Source organism: Pipra filicauda, unplaced genomic scaffold (assembly GCF_003945595.2).
Source record: "Pipra filicauda isolate LSUMZ 115617 unplaced genomic scaffold, ASM394559v2 scaffold42_size3861933_pilon, whole genome shotgun sequence".
In the NCBI taxonomy this organism is placed as follows: domain Eukaryota; kingdom Metazoa; phylum Chordata; class Aves; order Passeriformes; family Pipridae; genus Pipra; species Pipra filicauda.
The window spans coordinates 829,758-856,493 of NW_024104565.1; the positions used below are offsets into that span (position 1 = coordinate 829,758).

Here is a 26,736-nt window from a genome sequence, read left to right on the forward strand (position 1 = left end):
ATTGCAGGAATAAGATAAAACCAGAATAAGTATTATTTAATATTATGTTGCAGTGTATAGGTTTTTCACACCATATGTTTAAAGCCCTTGTATTAAAATGTTGATGTGATAATTGACAGTATGCTGCTATATTCTCAGATGAGTGTGTTGAAAATGAAAGCTAAGTTCTGCCATAGGCAGAGTTGGCCTCACTTTGCTTTTGTTGGTTTCTTAACTGGGTCTCATTATAAACATACTGCTGATGCTACTGGGATTTTTGTCTGAGTGAAAAGAGTGCAGATTTCAGGATTTATCACTGTATAACGGTGTTGGAGAGGGAAGAAGAATATGCTGCTACTGGATTGTGTGTATTCTGTATTTCAAATCTGTTCCTTGTTCTAATTGGACCTGGATACTGAGGCAAATAGTGAATTATTCTGTAGCTCTCCATAGTATTTCTGTATGCAGTGGTGATGGTACTAGAAGACATTTAGGCAAACCCAAATTTGTTGTTATTGAGCTGCTTGCTACTCAAGGTAGAGTTAGGGTACAGGAGGGCAGGTTCATACTGAAGTACAAGACTATTTATTCAACCACATTTCTAAATTGGTAAGTGTAGGAGCATGAAGCGTGACTAAATAATGTCATGGTAATTCTGGCCTTGTGTTGTTTTGATCTCAGTCTAAGTCAAGCCTAAGTTGAGGTAACTGATTTTCTTCCTGTGCTCTGGGGTTGCTTTTCCTGTGGCAGATGACTGCTGGTCGCTGTCACACGCTGCTCTCCCCTGTCACTGAGGAATCTGGGGAGGAGGGAACCAACAGTGAGATTTCTTCTCCACCTGCCTGTCGCTCTCCTTCACCTGTGGCTAATACAGATGCTTCTGTTAACCAGGTACCTCCCTCTTGGCATTCATTTGCATTCATCTCATTCATACATGGTTCCATTGCACAGGTGGTTTATTTAATTGTCTGAGATAATATTTACCTATAGCTCCAAGAAGCTGAGGCTTAACCTCTAGCCAAACTGAACCTTCAGATTCTCGTTCAAAATGGATACAGATATTGACTTCTGGGTTTAAATTTTGTATAAATCTGGTGTTACAACTATTCATTATTTTTAAAAGTAAATTTCAAGTGACAATTGCAAAGCCCTTCCATGTCACCAGCATTTTTTATTTAGAACCTAATTTTTATTTTTCAGTAATACTCAATGGAATCTTGAATCCTGAGAAAAAATGCCTTTTTGTACTCCCCATAATGAAGCATTGAATTATGTCCATATACATTTATCTTATTGTACCATTGCCATTGTGGCTTTGAATTCACAGCTTGATATCTTCCACTGAATACCATTGCAGTTATTAACTTCCATGTGGTTTTTTTCATGTATTGTTCATTCCAACATTGTTCATTACCATTACAGTCTATTTTAAGTGCTAATGAGGCAGATCAGTGAAGTAACTGAAGTTAAATTTTAAATCAAAACTGAGGGCTTTGGCACTTCTAATAGGAACAAGTGTACATCAGCATTGATTAAAATGTAACCATTGAGCCAGCACGTTGAGCATCATGTACATGAAGGCACATGTTAAAATTTAGAGGTTGAGAAGTGAGCCTTAGGAGCCATCACCACCTCCACTCTTCTGGATTTTGTGGTTTATTGGTTGTTTTTGCATTTATGACTGCTTCAAAAGTTGACCACTGCAGTCTTGAAGGGTAGAGTGTGTTGAGTTGCATTGCTGAGTAGAATTAGAGAAGTTTGCACAAGATGCCCATCGATTCTTTCCGCTAATTTCAGAAACGCATATGGTTCTGTAGAAGTTGCTAAATATAAATTATAAGACATAAGGATACTAAGGTAAGATAGTAAGAATGGTGACAAAATCTTCAACGGCACTACACAACTTTTCAAAAGGGTTTTATGATGAATGAGAAGGATTTTTCTAGTGTTCTGTCATTTTAGATAATCAGAAATTTCCCTGTAAAGTTTACTTACAGTAGAAAGGAAGTTATATATTTCAACACAGAAGTCTTATGACACCATTAATCTGTGAAGGAGTTAAAGGACGGAGAGCAACTTGCTTACTAATAAGCAAAGCGAACGTCCGTTCATTGCGTTTCTCTGTAAATGTAAAAGAAGTCAAACAGCTCCAGTAACTCAGACAATAAGGAAAACACAGTGAAGATGCTGTTGCAGTGTGAGCTGACACCAAAATACAAGTTTTAGAATCTGTGATTTAATAGGGCAAAATTGAACAAAAAGATTATGTCTTTCATTTAGCAGATTTTTGAGAGAGAGAAAATCAATGCTATTGTAATAATCTAAAAAGTTTACAGCTGAAGGTCTCTGCAGTGTGGTTAATGTTGAAATGAACTGCATGTACTAAACAAGTAGAAGAACATTCCAAAATGCAGTGGTTTACTTACGAAATGCTTAGGTTCACACTCACGTGAGATGAAAGCTAAAGAACCTATGAAACTGCCAGTGCTGATCATGATGAATGCCCAGGGAGACTTCAGGAAAGAAGGTTGGTTAAAAAAATAAATTCTAGAGATTAGTGAACTAGGAGCTCAAATGTAAGTTATGAATATTTTGTATTTCTACAGCAAATCAACAAAACTTTTGCTAAAATATTTTAAAAAGTAGTCAGTGTTAAAAGAAATAATTTCTCATAAGAAGATCGCCTGCAAACTACCAGAAAAACATGTGAACAGAAACTCTAGAAAGTAAAGAATCCCATGAATTTAGTCTTTGGAAAAAAAATGTAAAGCTCTTATGAAGTAGGGATTGAGGAGGGGAAGGTTGGGAGTTACAACTGTTTTTTTGATTCATCCCAAATAATCTCTCCATAGTCTTTCAGCATCTTTCCTATCATCTCTTAATGCTGAAATATAGCTAGTTTGAATTCAGACATCTATGCTCTGTTTTTGTATTTCTAACAAGTAATGAAAGAGTATAAAAAAACCAGTGCCAACTGCATATTAGTGAAATACTGGATTTATGTATTGGAATAGATTAAAGCAAGACCACAAATACGAGAAGGTGACAGATCTAGTACTAGCTAACAATTGCCCAGGTTTGTTTTTGTTCTGAAGCTCCTCTAAAAATGGAGGGGGGGGAATAAAAAGATGTTAACATTAGAAAGACTGAGGAATTTCATAGTATATAATATGTTGGCAATAACTAGCAGTTCTGAAATGCTGTTTATTTTGATGTTTAGCAAAATTAGACACTTTGTGCTGTACTGAATGAGAATTCTATGGGGCTGAATCTTCTTATACTTTCCCAAAGATACATTTGATTGAAGTTTAGCACACTTAAAACTTGTTTTCCAGGTGCATACTGCAGAGCAATTGAATTGAAAAAGCTGATGTGCTGGCACAAAGCCCTGTAGACCAGAGCTGATCCTGTGATTCAAGTCTTAAGCATTGGGTCACTGTTAAATGCTTTTCTATCTCTTGTACACAGCCTACTTAACGATTCTTTCTCCTTCCCCTATGAAAACTCATCTAGGGTGCAACAGCCCTTGTTATGTATCTTATGAAATCTAAACACGCCCTTTGCCCCTGCATCCTAACAACAAAGCTTGACTACTGTTCATTGGCTAAATTTCACAAAAACAGCCATGAGATATTAGGGCATGTATAGGGGCAACAGAAGCTGTTACTTGTACAATCATTTGGATTCCTACTACCATCATGTGAAAGCTCTGCCAAAGAGAGACTGCCATGTTGTATACTGCAGAAAGAAGCTGAAAAGACAGAGAAAGGAATTGCTTTTCCTGCTCTGTGAAAATAAGCTCTTTATTCTGAAAACCATATTAAGAGGTCATAGAAGCACAGTTTTTCTATTGACCTTGAGAGAGGACTAGCTAAGGGCTGGAGAGTAGCTGCAAGGCAAAATGAGGAGTTACCCCCACTGGTGCAACTTTTCACTGTGACTTGTAAAGATCATTTCTGGTCAGAGTAAAAAACTCAGAAATTGCAGACCCTGTTGGGTCCTGGACATCATAACACTTTTATCATTAAATTTTTCAATTATTGCCTTTGAAGAAGTACCTCATCTGACACTTTTGGACAGTTTGATGGGAGTGATCTGGTTTCTGTGCTCTTCCAGAGCTTGTTTGGATATGTTCACATACGGTCCTGTCACCAGTGAAAAAGAGCCTGGCTCTGTCTACTTTGCATCCTCCCTTGAGGCAGCATTTTTCACCTTCCAAATAATGTGGTGCTACCTGTCATACATGGTTTCAGTTTTAAATAATCTTTGTCATCAAGTCTGCTTTCCTGACCTACATATAGATACTGTACATGTTTTCTTAATTTTACATTTTCTGTAGATCTTTTTAGTTGTCATCTGCAACAGTTGAAGAGTCCCCCATACACTAAGTATAGAAGTTCTGGTCAGAAACAATTCCACTGTGAATTTTCAGTGGTGATTTGAACATCTAACCATTTCTTTAGCACTTTTGGTCCCTTTTTCCAGTATATTTTATAAGGTAGTTGAGGCTACCTGTTTGGTTGAAGGCTTGTAATAAACTGATGCTTCATACTCTTTCTTACATCATTTACTAGTCCTTCAGTATATTCCTTTTAGGTTCTTCTGTTGCCTTCTCTATGATAGTGTTCATTATGGTGGTATTCTTTGCCACCTACAGTACCATAACCCACTGTCTTCTGTGATGGGATTTTTCCCAGGTGTAGTTGTGATGATGCTGGAACAACGCTCCCATTTGTAGCACTCCTTTCCCAGCCTTTCTGTGATTGTCCACAGTTGCCTTCTGCAACTCCTAGCTAATATGAACATGAATAAAATGCATCCAGAATCCTCATCATAGTGACCTTGCAAACCATACTCAGTGTATTACTACTAAATATTGATTTACTGTGTTATTCAGAGGTTTCCTGGTGGTTTGGGCTTTGTGGGCTTTATTTTAATGGACATATGCAATGGGGGAGTATGGAGGGGATAGTATTCAGTATCTTTCTCTTTTGAAAGTGCAATAATGTACTTCATGCTTGTAGGACATTGCTTATTACCAAGCCTTATCTGCTGAACAGTTGCAGACAGAAGCCGCTAGAATTCAACCCAGCACCTCAGCTATCCAGGAGTTTTATGAACCAGGCTTAGAATCAGCTGCTAGTGCTAAATTGGATGATTTGCAGCGTTCTTGGGAAACACTGAAAAATGTGGTAAGTTTTCATCTTGAGGGTTCAAAATAAGTGGCCACTTGTAAGGAATAAAATTCAAAGAACTGTCTCAGCTGATAATCTTCTCTGCACTTTTTGGTTTTCAGATGGTAATTAGAATTGTTATTTGTGATATTATATTATTTTTGTTCCTTACTGGATGGACCTCCAGTAAGAAAAAATAAGTCATTAAAGCTGATAGTTGTCTTCAGAAATATTGGCTACTCCCAGACTATATTCCATAACCTAACAGGGATATCCGCTCATGCTGCATGAGTTGGCAGAAGAGGCCCCAGATCCAGTTTCTCCCAATACTGAGTCAACACATTTCTCCATAGTAGTGCAGCATAGTCATTCAGTAATGTATGGAAATGGTTGAAGTTTTGATCACATGTCATAAATTTTAATTCCTTGCAAAGGCACAGTAGCTGTAACGGGGTGTTAAGAACTATGTGTCTAGCGAATAGCGCACATCCATGTTTGAGTGCATAAAATCTAAAATAAGGCACAAAATTGTGCCTAGGTTTTCCCTGCTTTATTAAAGTCCATTTTTTTCAGCATTTTTTTGGCCAATTATATTTAAACAGATAAATATTTTCAATATGGATGTTTTGCTTTATAATTTATACTTTTGAAAACTTGTTGCAAGTTTTTGGCTGTAGTCTCTTAAGCCTAGGGATACATGAATCAGACTAAAGAGAAAATCTTGTATTAGAGATCAGAATTTATACCTTCCGTTCTTCTTCAGATCAGTGAAAAGCAACGCACTCTCTATGAAGCTCTTGAGCGTCAACAGAAGTATCAGGACACACTCCAGTCTATATCCACAAAAATGGAGACCACCGAAATCAAACTAAATGAGAGTTTGGAACCAGCCAAAAGCCCGGAGAGCCAGATGGCTGAACATCAGGTAAAAACTTACACATGAGAAATAGAGGAAGAGTATGTATTACCTGTATATCTTTCATAGTAACATTCTTCATGGCTGGATTCCTCAAAGACACGCATTAGTTGTGTGAACCTTCTCTATTAGCTGTATGTCTTGCCTTTCTGGACTTCTGACTGTTCCAAAGAAGGTGTAACTGGGATTCTTTTAATAAGGAACCTTTTAAGAAAAGTAGAATAGATCATAAGAGTTCGTCCAATTGAAATTTTCAGCAAAATCTTTTGTGCAAGATTTTTTACAGTGACATCTACACATACTGTTCTTCAGCATCAGTGCTGAAGAATATTTATGTTTCCAAATGTACTAAGATCATAACCAATACTGATGCATTGTAAATTGATCGAAATACAATCTTTGCCTTGTTAAACAAAACAAACAAACCAAAGCACACAAAAATTCCCTCCCAAGGGAAGTCATGAGTAATGGTGCTCTGAATAATAAGAGAATACTTTATCAAATAACCAATCTGACATATGTCTCTGTTGTAATTACTTAAGTCTTCTGTCTGATAGCTTGAAACTATCTGGTGGGACCAGTTCTCATTTCAGTAGAAATTCCATGACTTAAAAAGGATAACACTTGGCTTTGTAGCAGTGTGATATCCTATGCATCCAGTGTGTATATACTGTCAGATGTGAAAGTAAAGTGCCTACTCATAGGTATTAGTTGTACAGCATCCCTTTGTAGGTATCTTGAAAACTGATTTATAGGATAAGAATGAGAGTAGGGACTTATTTTACACCATGGAGTGAAACTCTAAATATTTATTTACATTGCTGGAGGTTCTTTGTCCAGTTAGTAAGTTTTAGGCTGGAAGCTAACTAATGTCTGTATTTTTCTCTCACAGACCCTCACTTACTTGTTCATTATCTTTACTGTGTCTACTAGAATACCCTGCAGATAATATGTTGGAAGAATAAATCTATATGTGTAATAGTTCCAAAATAATTCCTTCTTGTGATATGTTTGAAATTCAAGATAAGAAATTAAATCCATATTTAAGTTATCATACTTTATACATGATCCTAGCTTAAGCCTCTAAAAGCAAGACTCAGTCCTTTGGAATTCTTTCTCTAGCAAACAAGCAGTGATACATTGCACTATTCTGTGTTCCTCCTGCTCCCCTGGGATAGTCGTCTTGAATTTTATGTTAAATCTATGCCTCCTGAAATACTTTCTTCTCATTGATAAATGAATCAAATACGTTCTCTGCTCTCATTTCTAAACAGGCTTTGATGGATGAGATTTTAATGTTGCAAGAGGAAATCACTGAGCTTCAGACATCACTAGCCCAGGAGCTTGTTTCAGAACCATTGGATGCAGAAGCTGCTGATCAGATGGCATTGCAGTCCACTCTCACAGTCTTGGTGGAACGAATGGCCACAATTCGAATGAAGGCGTCAGGAAAACGACAGCTGTTAGAGGTACAAGAAAAAACATCACCAATGTTCTTAGTCACCATAAAAAAATAATTTTCAGTTCTGCTCATTTCTCAGAATTCCTTTCACTAATAAGTTATCGTTCTTTTTTTAGTGAGCCCCTCATCTTGATGCTAAGCGATAAGTAACCAGAAGGTACTTGGAAACACACACGTTTTATATATTTTATATATACATATATATATGTGTGTGTATATATATATGCATAAATGAAGTAATGAAGAGCAGATATTAAAAATCATGTTATCTACGGTAAAATTCTGAGAAGTCACCTCTCCAAGCTGGGTAACAAGAGAAGAGGGAAAGCTTAAAACAAGCAATAAGACCTCTTCCAAATCGTTGCATTGTTGTCTACACCCATCTTCCCACTGATTTGCATGCAGACTTTTTTCATGGAAGATGACCCCCTTTATTTCTTTGCCTACCAGCTTTACCAAAAATCCTTTAATACTAAGATGATTTTTAAAAAGTCCTTTACGTACAGGAATGTTGCTGCATATATTATACAGGTGAGAAAATGCAGTCATTTTAAAGCTCCTTACAGTTCAGCTACTTTGAACACTGCAGGGCAGCTTTAAAGAACTGCAGCAGCGAATTCACAAACACAGCAACTACTGCCTTCCTAATTTCCACCATCAAGTGATTCAGAGAAATGGAGTGAGAATTGGCTCTATGGATCTAAGCCATAGCACTTAGCTGCCAGCTGGGGTTAAACCAAGACACTGGATTACAGGAGAGTCTCAGGGTACTTCAACTACTTTAGTTCCTCCCAGTCACCTGGGACAGTGAACAGGTCATTAGAAAATATCTTTGTAATTCTTAAAATAACGAAATTGCACCAATTTTTTCCTTCTCAGAAGAAAAATATTTTTTAATTAGAAATAAGGGGTTGGAAGTAATATTGGGGATCTTACTTTCTATAGTTTTCACCCCATACAGGATCTAACAAACTTCTTGATAGTACTTAGGAGGAGATGCTAACTAATAATTTCAAGATAAAGCATGAGTCAAATAGATTGCACTTAACTATGGTTAGGATTCTGACAACTACTTTGATACAATACCACGAATATTCCCTAATAGTCCTGGTTAGGAAATCTGTAGACAATATTCAGTAATTAAACCTGTCTACTTCATAGCTCTTATTTCACAAATAAAATCTTCCAGAACACCCCAGGAAAGTAAATGTAGAAATAAAGGTAGAACAGGTAATGAACACATTTTGCTCTTGATGGTGTGGACTGGTAATATTGTTCTTTCTGTGGACCTAATTTAAATAACTAGAGCTTGAGAACTGTTTAGCTATGGATTATTTGAGACACAACAACTATCATTATTCTTTAAATTATTCTGACATGTAATTTTTAATTTTCCTATTGAAATTGAGCATTCAGAAAAGCTGTGCAAACACTTCCCTGTGTGAGGAATTTGCCCTGTGCATTCAGGTCTGAATTTCCTTATAGAGTGTTGTAGGTTTACCCTGCCAGCAGCCAAACACCCACCCTCACTCCCTTCTCCTGTGAGATGGGTTAAAAATAGAAGACTCATGGGCGAAGATAATGACAGCTTAAACAGGGTAAGGAAAAGCTGTGCATGCAAGCAAGGAAAATTGAGGAATATATTCACTACTGCCCCAACAGCAGGCAGATGTTTAGCTGCTTTCCTGGAAAGCTCAGCATGTGTTGCTTGGGAAAACACCAGAAACACAAATGCCCTCCCTGCTTTTCACTGAGCTTTTATTGCTGAGCATAATCTCATATGGTATGGAATATCCCTTTGGTTAGTTCAGGTCTGCTGCCTTGGCTATGTCCTCTCCCAGCCTTTTGCTCACCCCCAGCCTACAGGCCTTTGTGAGGGGCAGTTAGAAAGAAAGCCTTAATGCTGTGCTAGCACTCTTTAGCAGTAGCCAAAACATTGCTGTGTTATCTGCACAGATTTAACCACAGACTGCAATGAAGTTAACCATCCCAGCCAGATCCAGTACAGTTTTTTCCCCTTGTTCCATAACATTTGTAACATGCCTAGGTTTCATATTATCTGATACATCTAAGTATCCTCTGACCATCCTATTTGTTTTCGTATTCCCCAAATCCCCTCTACTCTCTCCAGAGAGGCAGTATCTCTCTTGTATTCAGGACCCCAGACCTAGACACAGTAGTCCAGGTGTGGACTCACCACTGTTAAGTAGAGGGGCAGGATCACCTCCCTCATCCTGATGGAAACACTCCTAATGCAGCCCTGGATGCTGCTCTCCTTCTTTTCCACAAAGGTCCAGTGCTGTTCAACTTGGTGTTCACCTGGACCCTCAGGTCCTTTACGGCCAAGCTACTTTCCATCTGGTTAGCCTCCAGCATGTACTGGTGCATGGGGTTGTTCCCCTCCAGGTGCAGGACTTCACACTTCTCTTTGTTCCTGTCAACTCATTTCTATAGCCTTTTAGGGTCCATCTAGATGGCAGAACAGCCATCTGTATATCAGCCACTCCTCCTGTTTTGTGTCACCAGCAAACTTGCTGACGCTCAGTACTGGCAGCTCACTAGACTGTGCCACTGATCACCACCCTCTGGGCCCAGCTGTTCAGCTAGTTTTCAAATTCATATGGAACAATTCAAGGGTGAGTGAGACTTGCCGATCACTCGCTGTCTGTCTAATAGATGGACCGGCTGATGGGTGGACCCAGGGTGTCTGTGTTGCTGCAATGCTGACACTGCAGCAGCCATTCGAACTTAATGTTCTTCCAGTCTGTGGCACAGGGATACTCTGAGAGGCCAGAGAAGGTAGACGACTCTTCAGTCTTCTTTTTACCCATGTGACTGTACCTAAGGCCCACTAGTACTCTCTTGGGTCCTTGAAGTACCCCTCTCGTGCCTCTCTTGAGAGACAGTAAGGCTATCTAACAGCCTGCTGCCAAAAAAGGCAAAGCTGCTCCCCTTCCCCTGCAGCCCACTCCCTAAGCAAACAGTGCTATGTTAATTGAGCAAACTGAATCAATGTGGAGGAAAACCCGAAGGAGAGCAGCAAGAGGAGGCTGAAAAGACCTCACCTTTATAAGGCTCCAATAGCAGAATTCTATTGAACTCTGAAGAAAGTAGAAATACAGTGACTGAACTGAAACAGAATTTCAGTCATCAGAAAAACAGGCCCATCAATTGAAAGCAATATTTTGTAAAAAAAGGTCTTACTATGGCTTAAAAGTATTTTATAGGAGCTGTGCAGAACAGAAAGGGAAAACTTTCTAAAAGTGATAGTTGTGGTTTACTTCTTTTCTGTGTCTCTAGGAAAAACTGAATGAGCAGCTGGAAGAACAGCGGCAAGAGCAGGCTCTGCAAAGGTACCGTTGTGAAGCTGATGAGCTTGACCACTGGCTACTCAATACCCGAGCAACGCTGGACACTGCTCTGGTTACTGCTGAGGAACCTATGGACATGGAAGCACAGCTGGTAGACTGTCAGGTAAAAATGTTAAGACCATTATTGAGTGGAATGAGCCAGCATATTTGTGGAGCAGTTTCTGAGCTCCTTAGCACCTTTGTATGCTCAATTAGCTTCATCAAAGATTTGTGAAAAAAAATATAGTCTGTTCTTAATTTTTCATTAGAGATTTCAAACAGCGCTTTAGAAAGCACATGTGAACATAGCAGTAGGAAAACAAAATGTCTGACTGCAGAAAGATTTTAAGTTCTGCACCTTTCAGATGTAATTTTTATTTAATTTAAAAGCCTTGTATTTGCTTCACTTACTTTTTTTGTTCCCTTCAAGGTGGATTGGTTGAACAGCTCGCTTGATAGGTATGACAGCACCTGCAATGTACTTTCCTACTCTTCCTTTTCCAGCTGAAGTCATCACACTAGCAGTGGTGACTGGTATAGTGCTGTGTTCTCTTGAGGAATAATCCCTACACACATGCAAAAGTAAAGGATAATCATCAGTAGCTACTGTTTTTATGGCTTTAATATTAATCAACTCAAATACCAAAACAACTGAGTTTCTGCAATAAGAGTAGCTGCAAATACTTTTATTAACAAGACTCGAATCAGTCATAACACCCAGGTTTTCAAATTAGTGAGAGTTTTCCATTTTTAAATAATTGTTTAGAACTGTATGATCATTATAATTAAAATTACAAGAGAGACAAGAGACAGATGGACAACAGATCCCTTTTTGTATCAGAGAGTGAGGATCTCAACTATTTTAAGATAAATGGGAGTTAAGTTTCATATAAGTGATGAATTTTCACTAACAACACTACATTATTGGAATTTTCAGTCTGCTCAGTCTCTTCATCACCCATCCTTGGGAGCTGTTTGTTGTATGTAGATAAACGCTGTGAACTTAAACAAAGCTGTATTTTTTTTAATATAATCTGTAAGAAACTCAAAAGGTATGGTTAACTGTGGAAAAGTTAATGCTGCAATTCTTTTGCTGGTTCTTAAAATCTTAATGCAGTAAGTTTTATTTTTTTTTCTACTTTTTAGAGATGTGTGCATCTTATCCTGCACACATTCCTTCAGGAAAAACATTTGTAAGTTCATACTTGGCAGTTGCTATGGAAACAAAAACATTTGATGTCAGGCTTGGTTTTTGAGCAACACCTGTATGAGAGTTGAATCTGGAAGATCAAAATATGCACTATGTTTCTAATACGTGAATCGTTAATGGAATGTCAGGAAAGTAGCTTTTGAGAATAAACATGCCAGAGATTTGTCACTTTAAGTCTCTCTTTAGACTAAAGAGGATTATATAGAAATCCTTAAGTCCGTCATGCACCAATCAGAAAGAGCAAATAGTGAGAAGAGAAGCTTATCAACACAGCCAGAGGAACACATAGGAGGAGGTAGGAAGCATTTGACTACATGTAAATGAAAGAAGAGGAAAGAAGTAACTCTAGCTGTGTGCTTTGTTTCTTCTCATTAATGGATGTCAGTCCAGCCTCTTAGCCACCCTTTAATGTGCAAATAAAGAACATCTCCTCTACAAGAAATTGTTTTTTCCAAGTAACTTTTTAACTTCCTATTTTGAAAAAGATTGCAAACTGAAATGGCAAATGCAAACATTTGCAAGCATGTTCTGAAGAACTCTGAATGGGACTGGAAAGCAAAGCAATGATAATCTGACTTGTTCTTAGGTTGGCAACGGGTGAGGTAGGCCACTGGTCATCTTGCCAGAAAGCGTGACAGGTGCTAGAAAATGTATGAATTTGGTTCTTTGTTTTTGCTGCTGCAGAACATGTTGGTTGAAATAGAACAGAAGGTGGTAGCCTTGTCAGAGCTGTCTGTGCACAACGAGAATTTGCTTATGGAGGGAAAGGCTCACACCAAGGACGAGGCAGAGCAACTGGCTATGAAGCTCAGGACACTGAAGGGCAGCCTTCTGGAACTGCAGAGAGTGCTCCATGACAAACAGATCAACATTCGGGTGAGTGACTCTTTCCAACTGGTTTCGTGGTAGGCAGGAGGTTGGGCTTTTCATAGCAGTTTTATGGAACTGCAAAAAGGAGTAAAAGTATTGCACTGATTTAGTTCAGGTTATTCATGTTTAGTTAGTAAATGGAATTGTACTCCAAACTAAAGGACTGCATAGAAAGCTTTAGTTTATCATTTTCAAGTTTACAGCACTACCTTATGGTAAAACTATCCTAACCTCACTATCTGCTCTGAAAGGATAATACTATAGTAGATAGATGATTAACTTGGTCTGGATATACTCTATGCCTTTTCCCAGTCCCTTTAAGGTGTGTGCTCTGGGGCAGGATCACTCCCCCAACAAAAGAACAGTCCTAAATACATGCTTTCCTGAGTACAACACAAGTGAACAGATAACATAAGGGAACATTTTTAAATATGGATAATACTTATTGGCATCATTATACCAAACAAAATATTATAGAAACAAAGGTTCATTTAACCTCAATCTTCTCCTAGGTTTATATTTCTAGCAGCATGGGTCTGCTTGTTGCCGCTAATTGTATTTAACAGTTGCTTTTGGTCATTCTTTAGGTTAAACTAGCATGTGGAGAACCAAGTACATACAAGAAACCCAACCATGTAATGTGACTGACTGGTTGTGAATTTGCTTGCCCTGCTGTGACTCCCTCCCCCTCTTTTCTTTTACTTCTTTTCTGGGCTTTGCTGTGCAAATTAAACATGATAAGCTTCAAAGATTTCTAGCTTGTAATGCAGATTAAAGTCTACTGAGAGGTTAGCTTGAAAAGTCACTTGATGTGCTAAGAACTATTTTTAGTCCAAAGCAACTGCATAACTTTAGAACTTAACAGAGCTTCAGAAAAATAAAAAAAAATAAAAAAGAAAGGAAAACCCTAGGTATTTGTTCCTATTGCCTCTAAGGTGAAGTAACTTTAATATTATTCTTGCATATTAAACCTCATGATTAGGCATGCAGGCACATGACACTATATTCTAATATATTACCTGTGAAGTGAAAAGGCATCACAGACTTTTTTACTAAATTTTAAAATATTTTGAAAATTTTAAAAAGCAATGGTGTGATTTAGTTTACTGAAACTTTTCAAACAGATTTTTGGCAGGATTTTTAATATCTAAAATAGCAACAAAATGATTTCCAGATGTAGAAAAGGAATTGTTTAAGATGCTGCATGATGCAAGACTCAAATTTCAGAAGAAAATAACATAGGCAGTAAAACATCTTCTAATCTTCACTGAGCCATTTTTTTTCAAATGAGAAGTTCAATAATGTCATTTTCTAAACAATCAGGCAATGGAGAGCATCAGATGCCCCAAAACGCCCTAACTCTTTTCACTGTCTGTATTAACCGGGAGAAACATTTCGAGCTTATAGCACTGTTTTTTGTGCATGTAAAAAACTCAGACTTATGCATGTCTCTAGATGTACTGATAACCTTGTAATTATGCAGAGGCATAGACCAGCCTGCTCCCAAAGGAGGGATCCTCTCAGGTTGCACAGGAAGACCAAGAACCTTGTAAAAGCTGACCTATATTTTCCTTAAAGCATATTTCAGCATACCTGTTATTCCTGTGGCACAAGGATTTTTAGGAATTAGTGTGAGATTCTGCAACTTCCTTGCAGCAATTTCAGTTTTGCTTCTGAGTTTAGGTAATGAGTGTCACTAATGATATGGAAAAATGACTTGGAGACCAACTTCTTTATTCATAAAATAAAGCAGTGAAACTACTCAGAAACATGCTGGATCAGGAGAGTTCCAGTATCTGTCTCCAAAGGTGTCACTTCAAAAGATAAATAAAATATTGCCTTGTTAGTGTTTATTCTCTGATTTCGAGGCAATAAAACTAAATAGACTCTTTAAAAAACAAAGAATTACAATGGATTCTGCTGTAAAAAAAAACAAACAAGATACTGTTTCTTTAATTTTTATTACAAAGGATTTGTGGGGAGGAATGACTTCAGTTTCACAGGAAAAATTATACCTCATATAAGTTTGTATGATTCTGAAATTCTTTGAGAGATCAATTTCATTACCATCTTCTTCAGGGATTTTCCATTTATTTCTGTACTAGAGTAGATAGTTCCCAGGAATGAAGGGGTTCAAGCATATATTTCCCTGGCTATATAAAGGGAATATAATACAGTTCCAGAATTCAAATAAAAGTTCAGCTGTATTTTTTCAAACTTGTTTTCTTTGATTTGAGAATGATAAAGTCTGGCTCACAAATACTTTAGATCTGAAAAGTATGCACAATAGCGTATTTGCAAAACCTCATTGCATTCACAAATGCCACAATCCCTTTTACGCTCTGCTATTGAAGGAACTGTGGGACTACTGTTTATTTGTCTTAGTATAATTCCAGAATTGTAGCTTCCCAGTCCTCTTCCCAAAGAAAAGGAGACTCAAAATCTAACTGAAATGAACCAGCCTGCCCAAGTGCAGTGAAGAACTAGATACTATTCTCTAAAGGAATTTACAAATTGAACAGCTATAGTCCCTAAAGTATATAAAATGAAACAGATTTTTTCTCTCCCAAAATTTACCGAAAGACTGTCTGTTTTCTAATTTTTAATAGAAAAAAAATTAGAATTCCAGACCCTCTTTAGCCCTCACATAATATTTACTTTACCTAACCTGGTCTTCTGTAATGGGGACTATTAACTATGCCATCATAGTGAACACTTCAGCTACATCAGCTTTTCTAGAAACTTGTTGCTACAAGGTGAAGTAACACAGTTTACCTGCAAAACGAATCCTTAGTAAAACAGAATTATTTCATAGAGTTAGGGCTAATGATTCTTTCCAGCTCCAGATACCTACTTGCTTGTGTTGCTTCTCTTACAGTTTATATCCTCTAACACTAATCAGTCCTTTCAACTCCAGTACATCCCCCAGAACTGAACTCTTACACCTAACTTCTACTACTTAGCAAAACTCCTCTGTTTCAGTGCCTGGTGCCAGGGACACTGGTGGCAGAGGTCCATCTCAGTTGTTAGCACAAGGATCGCTGGGTGAAGCAAGAGGAATTTCCTCTTGCTCCTTCCTGTCTGATTTAAGAGAAAGGTCCTCTGGAAGGCAGAATGTGTGTTTGTTTTGGAGAGCCTGCTGTAATGTCTGAACCATTTGGCACTCCTAATCTATTGAGAATAAGAGCTGAATTCTGGGCAAAATATGAATCCTACAAAAATGAAATATGTAGACAAGATGGGAGAGGAATTAAGCCCCAGCTTTAGATCTTGAAACTCTAAAAAAAAAAAAAAAAAAAGTACAAACTCTGCAGTCATCCTCTCACTGCACGTAGTATTAAATAAATCCAGAGAGATGCGTACAACTAAGTAGCCAGACCTACAAATCTGTCTTTAACATAAGGCCAAGCATGTTAAAATCCCTACATCTGAATATGTTGGCTGCTAAAATTGTTTAAACTTACAGCCAACATGTATTTTGGTAGTCAAGAAGTTGATAAAACAGTTTTTGGAGCTATCAAGGCCTTTGTTCTTTTTTGCTTTGCTTACACAGAAAGCCTATCTAATCACTCATGTTGGAAAAACATAACGATAGAAGTATGAATTGAAGAAACTGTTGCTTTTGCTGTGCTGTTCTGACATTCAGTGATTTGGTCTCTCTTACAATCTCTACTGTTCGTATCATATAATCTGCTGTTAACTGAGTGTGTTTCTTCCAACCATAGATATAGTTCTGTGCTTATTGGTAAATAAATTTAGACCAGAATGACAATCAGCATTTTCTCCTTTTCAGTCAGATGAAAAAATTGGCTTTAATTAAATTGAAAACTTGGCAGAAATAAACCATTGATTCCCTGCATTAAAGCAACATCCTCCACTGCACATCAAGGCTGATTTTTAGAAGCAGAACAGTCTTCAGAAACATGGTCTATGACCTCTGGTCGCTGATTCTGCTGAGTGCAGTGGTGCATGCTTATTTTTACATTTTTAGGGATTCTTTTCTTGCTAGTAAGCAAAAACCAGTAGAAGTTAGAAATCTAAAGTCATTGCTCACTTCAGAATTTATGAGAGCTAGCAGCTTGAGAGGTGGAAGGTGATTTTGAGTAGATGAGCTGGACCTGCCAGCTCTCTAACAATGTAAGAGATTTTTTGAAGTATTTATTTCTCTTTTTTAAAGCAGGGATCATTACAAGAAAAGGAGGAGAGTGATCTGGACTTTGTTTCCTCACAAAGCCCCAGTGTTCAAGAATGGCTGGCACAAGCAAGAACTACCCGCTCACAGCAACAGCAGAGTACCCTGCAGCAACAGAAAGTTGGTGTTTTGTATTTCTTTTACTCCCACCTTTAGATTGTGCTTAATACTACAGCTGAGCCATTCTTGTTAATATTTCCACTGAAATATTATGTTTTATGATCTTTCTTACTCAGCGCTTTTGTAACGATGCATCAGAGTTCACTGTCTTATATTTGTGACAGTCAGGCAGACCAGACATCCTGGGTGACCATGGTTGATTCACTGAGTCACTCTATACTTCTTGTGTCCATCAGTAAAATAAATCAACCCTTTAAGTTACTCGAAAGAGAGATTATTAAAAGAGAGTATTAAAAGTAATAATTTTTGTTTTATAGAAGCAAAGATGCACACATCGCATGGTATATTGTTGCATGATATGCAGATATCTTCACTAGGATGGATTTCAGAAGCTGCATTGCATTAGTTAATTAGTTCAACAATACAGTTTATGTATATAACTTTTCTGTGTCCCTTGGTGGAGATTTTTGACTGCTTCTGGTGCTTAGGCAAGACATATCAGAAATAGCTCAGCTAACTTTGCATGACAGGTATGCAGTGTAGACATATCCTTTCAAGGCAAAGACACTTTGTTTGAGATTTGTTCTTGTTTTTGTAACTTGCTATGCTAGGAACTGGAACAAGAGCTGGAAGAGCAGAAGAATCTGCTTCGATCAGTTGCATGCCGTGGAGGAGAAATCCTAACGCAGCAAGGTGCTACAGAAGGCCTGTGTATAAGGTGTGCTTTTATGTGTTGTTCTGAAAAGTAAATTTCTATGACTGGGCTTTGACATCCTAATGTTTATATCCCTCTTCTGCATATAATCCTCTAATTTTTGTTTCATCATTTTTATACAGCACCTAGGATACTGGATTCCTGGCTTATAATTCGGGGGTCTGATTATATAGTTACACAAACTTTTGTGCTGATAGATCGCCTTCAACATTTAGAAATGCCTTTTATTCTTATTATCAAACATCACACTAAAATTAAAAAGTAGTAGGACTCATTAGACAAGCAGTGGATCAGTTACTATAACTTTAGGGACCACCATTGGTGTGTGTCACAACTATCTCTAAAACATTGGCATCTGCCATTGTAACCAGATCTTCCCAGATGGGATACTAATTGCTTAATTTTATTTTTCCTGCAATTAGTTAATATTTTTCTTTTTGAAGCCTTGTGTGTTTTGAATTTCATCTCTGGTCTGTATCTTCTTACACACTTGCCCATTTGAGAGAAAGTAAATATCTATGAAAGCCTCAGCTCTGTCTGGGAGAGACTTCTGCCCTAGAGAAAGCAGAAGAAAACTACTGCCTGCTACTGATGCTGACGTTCAGGAAGCAGGAAGGGTAAGGTCTTGGGAAAAGGAAACCAGGGTGAACATTACCAGTTCAAGAATCGAGGAGCAGTCAACCCTTCAGTTAAAATATTCCTTGATGGATCTCAGTAATAGGGAGAAGCATCTTTGTGGCTCCTCCAGCATACCAAAGTCTAGAACATGAAAGTAGTTCATGAAACAGCAGAAACAAGTTTTATGCACAGGGAATGTAAGCCATACTCAGCAAGTTCTTTTCCTCAGCATTTTTATTATTTAAGTGTGGGTATTTTTAATTATAATGGCATAAAGTACTTAACCAGTCTCCTTCTGTTTGAGGCTTCCTTCTGTCACATGATGGTATACTATAGAAACGAATAAAAAAAAAATCAAACAGAAAGTACTGAATTTGATTCAGTGTTTACCAAAGCTAAACACATATGCTTGTCTTGTATGTTACATTTTGAGAAAGGAGGTGAGGAAGGAGTCAGATTAAATATTTATTTTAATTCATGCTTTGAAGTAAAACTTGTTTATAGATTACATTTCAATGTATATTCAGTCTGGTTTATTTTTTGTTTGTTTTTTTTAACTTAATAGGGGTACTTGCAACTCTAAACAGTTTCTTAGAAAGAAAGTACATTTCATTCCATCTGGCAAGAACTTCTTACTGTTCAAACCAGGCTTTGTCTTATTATCTGAAAAAGAAAAAAATAGACAAAACTCTAAAAAGCACTTAATTTAAATGTTGAATTTCCTAATGGAAAGAGAAAATAAACACCTTAAATGATTATAACTTTTCTATCTGTTAAACCTTTATGCATCTTCTGATTCAGTGGAAAACCTGATACACTTTCCGAGGAATTAGTCTTAGAAGGTGAGAAGCCATCATTTGAAGAACAGATGAAGAGGAAATGGGAAAGCCTAAATCAGGAGTTCAGTACCAAGCAGAGACTGCTCCAGAAAGCTTTGGAAAAAGAACAGCTGGTAGCTATTTTGAATTTCTCTTTTCATTTTTTCTATGAAAGCGGTTGCACAACAAAAGGTACAATGTGTGCATATCTGATGCATTAAGGTGCTGTAGTTAATGCAGAGAATATGGAACAATTTATTTTTGTGAAATCTTTAAAAACTTTTAAATATTGGCAGTAGCACTGCTCTTGTTCAAAGTGATTTGAATTGCACTTCCATTCAGGTTAATGACCTAGAAAGGAAGAAAGAGCTCAGACAAAATGTTTATCTACTTATCTAACTCAGGATAATTCTGTAACAAATTATCCTTCTGGAATTGATCAGTCCTCTGGCAAGAGCTTGGAGAAAAAACTATTATTTTCAGTTTGAATGTATTCGTTAGATTCAATTCTTGATCTCAGTGGGTAAGGGATTTCAGCCCTCAAATTTTTACTGAAAGAAACAGGGATTAATCAACTAAATTGGGGGACAATCCAAGATCTATATTAACATACATCCTCCATTTTATTTTTAATAGACCCAGACCCAGTATTCTATGCATAACACTCCATTAATCTGCTTTCAAAGTTCTAAATATCTTGTATTAATTCAACAGTAATTAATTATATTTTTGGTAAAAACTAGTAATTTAGTTTTAGCTCCTGTTGAGAAATCTTTTATTCAAGATATTCATGACACAAAACAGTTGTGGGAGGATCATAAGCATTAGCTGGTGATAGCCTCAGTCAGTAGAGAATCTTTTGCCCTCTACATGGTAGAAGCATCCTAATTAGTACTTTTCTCTCAGCAACTTTATAGCAGACCGAACAGACTGATACCTGGAATGCCTTTGTATAAAGTGGAGAGACAGGATGAAGATAAATCCTCCGTCTCACCCGTACTGGTTGAATTGAATCAGACCTTTGAAGATGTCTCATCTGAGGTAATTTTCAATTGTCTTTACACCTGTCCTTCAGCAAAACCATGTGTACAGTGAAAACTCCTCTAGCTACCACCTGAAAATTCAGGCCTCTCCCAAATACTAGAAGTTAGAAAGAATATCTTCTACTCTGGACATCTCTTGTTTCCTTTTGCCCAGGCTGGACAGGTGGAGGAGACCCTGCATCTTGAACAGAAGCTGTATGACGGTGTCACAGCCACATCCGTGTGGCTAGATGGTGTGGAAGAGCAGGTCTTTGTTGCTACAGCTCTGTTGCCAGAGGAAGAAACAGAAACATACCTCTGCAAGCAAGAGGTAAGGAATCCATGGATAGGACTTTCTTTCAATTGTCAGTAAGTGTGCATTTTATGTAGTGTTTAGAAAAAAAGTATTAGAATCCTGGTTAAGTGACATGTTGCTGACATAATCTCTATGTAATTGCGGTGTTCTGCTACTGGTAGAAGTAACTTTATTGACCGTGTAGAGAATGTTGTAGAAATTTTTCCTAGTCAGAAGAGAATTAAACATGGATTCTTTCTTTTGTTTAGCTTCTTTGCTAAGTATTAGCAAACACCATAATGTTGAAATTGAAACAAAGTGAAAAAGAGGGAGGAGTGCTCTGGATATAGAAACAGCACAAATTCATCAGCATTAATTGGGAGTGGGACAAGGGGGAAAGAATGGAATAGTGGGGGGACACAGAGGCAATAGGTGAATAACTATCTTAAACTAAAAGAGGATAGATTCAGACTAGATGCAAGCAAGAAATTTTTCACAAGAAGAGTGGTGAAATGCTAGAGCAGGTTGCCCAGAGAGGTGGTGGATGCCCCATCCCTGGAAACTTTCGAAGTCAGTCTGGACAGGGCTCTGAGCATTCTGATTTAGTTGAAGATGACACTATTTACTTCAGGGTGTTGGACTGGATGACCTTTAATCCAACACAAATGTTTCTATGATTTTACATCATTTTGTTCCAGCACTTGTTTTACTTGTAGCAGTCTGGAGTCTTTTTACTATCAGAGATTACTGCAGGTGCAAAACTTTATCTAGTGTGTGTATACTAACAATGCAAAAAACTCAGTGCATCACAGCAAAATTTTTGCCTTCTTTCCAGAGTGTCTGACTGTCACTTTTGTTTTTCTACAAAATTAGTCTCTTGCCAAAGAAATCAAAGACATAACAGAAGAAGTGGATAAGAACAAGAGTTTATTTGCTCAGATATTTCCTGACCATAGTGATAATAGGGTTATCATAGAAGACACTTTGGATTGTCTCCTGAAAAGACTGACCTTACTGGAGTCAGTAGTAAATCAGAGATGCCATCAGATGAAAGGACGGATCCAGCAAATAGTCACGTTCAAGGTATGAGGTCCATTGGATGGAATTAACAGGGGTATATGTCAAATGGGGCTATAAAGGCTGCCATTCTTAAAGCAATGAGAATTTTTGGTACCAAATCAAAAGAATAATGTTGGCACGGGTTTTTATTGAAAAATCAGACTACTCAGACTATGCAGAACTTGGCACCCAAATAATTACTCAAAATTTAAACTTCTGCTAGAAATCTTCTGCAACTCATGCTATTATTGTAAAGTGATCAATCATTTCATGCTGTCTCATCCTGCTGACGTTACATCAAAGGAAGTCTGTACCGAGCCAAGCTGAAAAAATGAAGATAAGTGAAGAAATTTGCACTTTCAGAAAACTTTTCAAAGGGAGTTCAGAAGTGCTTTTATATCTTACTTTGTCTATACCTTCTCTCCTGATATTATCATTATATAAAGCCTCCAGTATGGTTTAGTTTTAATTAAAAAAAAACATAAATTACAAAAAAAAAAAAAACTCAAGGAAAATAGATTCCTAGTGTCTTTAGGTTAGTGTCATCTTTTTATAGCTTATTACTACCGGATTTCTTTCCAAATTCCATAACTTTTTCTCTGCAGTCTACGTTTTTTCAATTAAAAACCTTCCTTTGCTGAATAAAGCAAAGTCGATTAAAATCCTTTACATTATTCTTGGTGATATTTAGTATTTAAAGTAATTAATGCATGTAAAAACCAATAAAAAATCAGTCATGCTCCTCATGTAATGCTGAAAGTCTCAGAAAAATGTGCTGATAATTTTCTGTTGAGATGAATGCATGAAAAAGGTAATTGATTGTATCTTGGCAAAATTGTTAAGTAATATTTAATGTGTCCAGTCTGATAAAGTATTCTAAAAGTAGTAGCATGTAGTTAGCCCTGTAAAGTGTGGAAGCCTTGTTTACTTATTTGTTATATTTGCTCAAGTTTGCAATGAAAAATGCTTCCCTTAAAAAGTAAAACCTAGCTTGTTTACAAGCATATGTTGTAGAATTAACTGCACAAGAATAACATCTTTTTGTTAAATGAAGCTAATGACCATTAGTAATTAATTATCTAATAGGAAGGCAAAAGCAAAAGTGTGTTCACAGGATGTGTTTTGAATAGGAGTTGGTTTAGCTTTTAGCTCATATATATCCAGCTATGGATTTTCAGCCACGTTAAATGTTTTGCATTGGCTAATTATGATGCTTCAAATTTTTAATAGGTTTTATGCTACACTGCTGATTGTGTAACATTTTAATGCTTTAAACTTTTTGAAACACGCAATCGTTTTCAGTTGTTTTGTGCTGTGATAGGATATAATTTGTTCTTGATTTTGTCTCCTGTAGAATGATCTGAAGCTCATGTTTACATCGGTGGCTGATAACAAATACTTAGTTCTACAGAAACTAGCAGAGGCAGCTGACAGACCAGAAACAGAACAAATGCAGGTATTATCACATGTCTGTTACCTGGGGAGAGGGGAAGAGGTAAAGTTTCTATCCAAAGTATTAACAGGTTCTAGAGAACAATTGTATTTTATGGGAGAATATACGTATTCATGAAGTATATGAAAATCAGTATTTCCAAGAGTGTACTACACATGTTTATAAATAAATAAAACAAAAAGGCACAAAAAACAAGCCAACAAACAGAAAACCAAACAAAAAACCCCAACAAACAAAAAAACCCCCCAAACCTCCGAAAAATGTCTTTCTTATCCCCCAGCTGACCTAGTACCTAGTTATGCATATACTGGGTATTTGAAAGAAAGAGAGAAAACATAATAAAAAAAAAGGCCCAAATTTTTACTAAATTGTTTGGCTATTAAACTGTATTAAAAACCAAAGACACTTTCTTCTGCACTAGTTTATAGTGATATCTTGAATGTTACTCATTTTAATTTAAGGTAATAAGGAGCTTTTCTTTATCAGTAATGGCTTGATGAATAATTAATTATTTATATGAAAAAGTATATCCTGTTTTCTTCTTTCTGTTTTGCCAGTGCAAAATGGATTAAGTATGCTAAGGGCTACTTTTTAAAGATGTTTCTTGTTACTCAAGGGCTACTGATGTCTGATGCCAGCAGGTGAAAGAATGGAAGAGACTTACCCTTCAGCTAAACAGAAATACTGGATTTTATATACCTGACATTCAAACTTTGAATTTATGCCTCCTGTATGAATCAGAGAGGTGGCACTGTGTCTTTGTTTTTTATCTTCCATGATGTGAAAGATTAGCAAAAATTTATCTCCTGTATGATTAATTTAACTAGAAACTAGGAAAACAATGTGGTAACAAAAGGAAGTGAATTTTTTTTTTTTTTCTGAAAATCTACCCTGTCTGATAAAACATTCAGACTTAAAAGCACTGCTGTTTGTTCAATGTGTGATTGGAAAAGTAGAAATAAGGCCCTTAACCAGCCAGGTAATTTAGTTGCATGGAGTGGAAGTTTAGTGGCTGTATTCTGCATACTCCATGTTACTGGGAGGCAGAAGTTCTACTTCACATGCATAGTTTAAGCATACTTGGATAAGCAGTTTCCAAGAAAGGGCCTTATCAAAGGACTTTAAGTACAGGAGCCTACCTCGTGCTTTGTAATAGTCTGCATGTGTTATTTCAGCAAAGACCTAGGAAAGCTCTGAAAAAACTTATCACCTGCATATACTTGCAAATACAACTTGTGTTCCTAAACTGTTAAGTTTTCCAAGTGCAAAAGGGGATGTACAAGTCTTTTTCCTTAACAGTAATTTTGGCCTTATCCTTGTCCCAAAAGGGAACTATGACTCCTTGCTATCATACATATGTTGTGCAGCACTGGTTGTTTGCTTGGTGCTCGGATATGACAGGAATGAGTGTTAATAAAAAGAAAGCTTTAAAACAAGGTGTTAGGGAAAAGTCCTTTTGTGCCTGTACTATGTAATTAAAAGCATGGAACTTCACAGTGATGTTTGGTATAAAATAGTGTATGATACTAAAATATCTGGTTATTAAAAAATAATAGTGACATATTTATTTAACTTTAAGAAACAAACTGGGCTCTCCCAACTTTGAATTAACACATTTTCTTTATAGTATCCTTTAACATTTCAGCACATTGAAGGACTGATTAGTACTTCAAGCAGAAAAGAATTTACCATATGGCAGCTACAATACTGTTATTAAAATTTCAAACTAAGCAATGTAATTTTCAAATACAGGTCATACTGCAGGCAGAAGAAGGTTTGAAGGAACTAGATGCTGGAATCAATGAATTAAAGAAGCGTATAGACAAACTACAAATTGACCAACCTTCTGTACAAGAGTTGTCTAAGATCCAGGTATGGTTCATAAGTTCCATCCAAGATGTGTCTGGTGATATCAATGGAAGGCTTCTTTTTATTGTTCATAAAGTAGTTTAGGAAAAGATATTTAAAACCATTTCAGTGTGTATAAAAAATTATTTTCTCTCTGATTCACCTAGTTTTTCTATTTTTACCTCTTTGGATTTTCCAACATCTCTGTTATTAGGAATATTAATTGGAAAAATCTACAAAAATATTTTTTCTGTCAGCTCTTGTTATCTCCTTTTCCAAACAGATAAAGTTAAGCAGGTAAACATAAATTTCTGCTGAAGGTTCATCCCTGTTCTCACCAGCGTCTCATGATCTGCAGTTTAGTATTGCCTCACATCTGTCATTAAAAAAAAAATAGAGTGAAGAGGGATAGAGAGCTAAGTGTGACCTGAAACTAGAAATGTTCTGCTTTTACTAGAACACCTCTCATGTAGATAATGTGGATAATTGATCCAGAACTTCTATAAATCTGTTAAAACTCTTTTGTGAGCAGTTTTATGGTGATGTAGGGAATGCTTAAGGAAAGATCAAGGAGAATATTTATGACTGAATTTTACCATTTGCAATGACATAACAATAACTTAGAAGCAAATGAAACCTATGAAACTGGACCATAAACTTGTTAAGCCAACAGGACAATGACATCAATTAAAAATGAATGACAAAGGATCTGTGGGAATAGGTCTTTTGCCCAGTTCTTTATCTTTTTGCTCTTACTGCCTCCTGCTGGTTTGGGGGGGTTTTTTCTGTTTTGGTTTGCTTTGCTTTTTGTTTGTTTGGTTGGTTTTGTTTGGTTTTTCTGTCGGATTATGTGTCATTATGTACCCCCTCCCCTTCATTTCAGTTTTTAGAAAAGTCTTCCTTTTGCTTTTTTTGACAGGTGTACTTCTCACAATTTTCTGTTTAAAGCTAGGAGAGTCAACCTGCAGTGTGAGAGTGGGCACTGCTGGATGATCATAGAGATATTTTTGTTTATTAGTTTCTGAATGTCTTGTTTTGATCAAAATTGTGGGCTTATTCTCACAGTCAGATGTATGTTCTCAGAGTACAATTCTCAAAACCAAAACAAGAAAAAAATCCTGTTCAGGTGAAGAAAAGCGTCTGTAGGTTGTTCTCACTTTTATGGTCGAGGTATACAAGATGAGTAATAACATACAGGAATTGATGAGATTTTTTGTTTTGTCTTGTTTTGTAATTTGGCAGTATGAGAACACTGTGAAATACACACTGCACTTTTTCTACATAAAGTAGAAAATGTTCTATATAAAGTATATTGCTATTTTGGGCATAGTTTGGCTTTTACAGTAAGTTGTATGTATCTTGCTTGCTACCAATAAGATAGTGGGGCAGGAGGAGGAAACATATGACTTCAAGGTGCCTATAGTTTGGATCCATGATGGAGTCCATCCAGTCCTCTTCATTATAAAAAGTAAAATGTAAACAGCATCTGCAGTGTGCAGTAATCGCTGTTTTTTGATGCCTTAAGCCCAATTACCCTGCTCCTTTGCTACTTACATTAAGTTTTTGGGATTCTTCTAATTTTGTTCCTGAATGCATGCAGTTGAAAGAGTTGCAGGTCTTGCTTATTTTTATTGT

General features: G+C 36.9%; 1 protein-coding gene across 21 annotated transcripts in view; it reads left to right on the forward strand.

Annotated features, from left to right (window-relative positions):
- Positions 1 to 26,736, forward strand: part of SYNE1 (spectrin repeat containing nuclear envelope protein 1) — a 306,594-nt gene that overhangs the window by 204,473 nt on the left and 75,385 nt on the right. For 15 of the 21 annotated variants that reach the window (XM_039385717.1, XM_039385719.1, XM_039385731.1 and 12 more), the window contains 14 exons: positions 730 to 870; positions 5,004 to 5,171; positions 5,917 to 6,078; positions 7,344 to 7,538; positions 10,832 to 11,005; positions 12,776 to 12,967; positions 17,139 to 17,273; positions 17,885 to 17,991; positions 19,408 to 19,558; positions 20,331 to 20,465; positions 20,622 to 20,777; positions 21,615 to 21,824; positions 23,155 to 23,256; positions 25,006 to 25,125. In XM_039385717.1, the coding sequence (XP_039241651.1) occupies positions 730 to 870; positions 5,004 to 5,171; positions 5,917 to 6,078; positions 7,344 to 7,538; positions 10,832 to 11,005; positions 12,776 to 12,967; positions 17,139 to 17,273; positions 17,885 to 17,991; positions 19,408 to 19,558; positions 20,331 to 20,465; positions 20,622 to 20,777; positions 21,615 to 21,824; positions 23,155 to 23,256; positions 25,006 to 25,125 (2,148 nt within the window). The remainder of the gene's footprint in view (positions 1 to 729; positions 871 to 5,003; positions 5,172 to 5,916; positions 6,079 to 7,343; positions 7,539 to 10,831; positions 11,006 to 12,775; positions 12,968 to 17,138; positions 17,274 to 17,884; positions 17,992 to 19,407; positions 19,559 to 20,330; positions 20,466 to 20,621; positions 20,778 to 21,614; positions 21,825 to 23,154; positions 23,257 to 25,005; positions 25,126 to 26,736) is intronic. The other 6 variants (XM_039385714.1, XM_039385733.1, XM_039385723.1 and 3 more) reach the window with 3 other exon arrangements.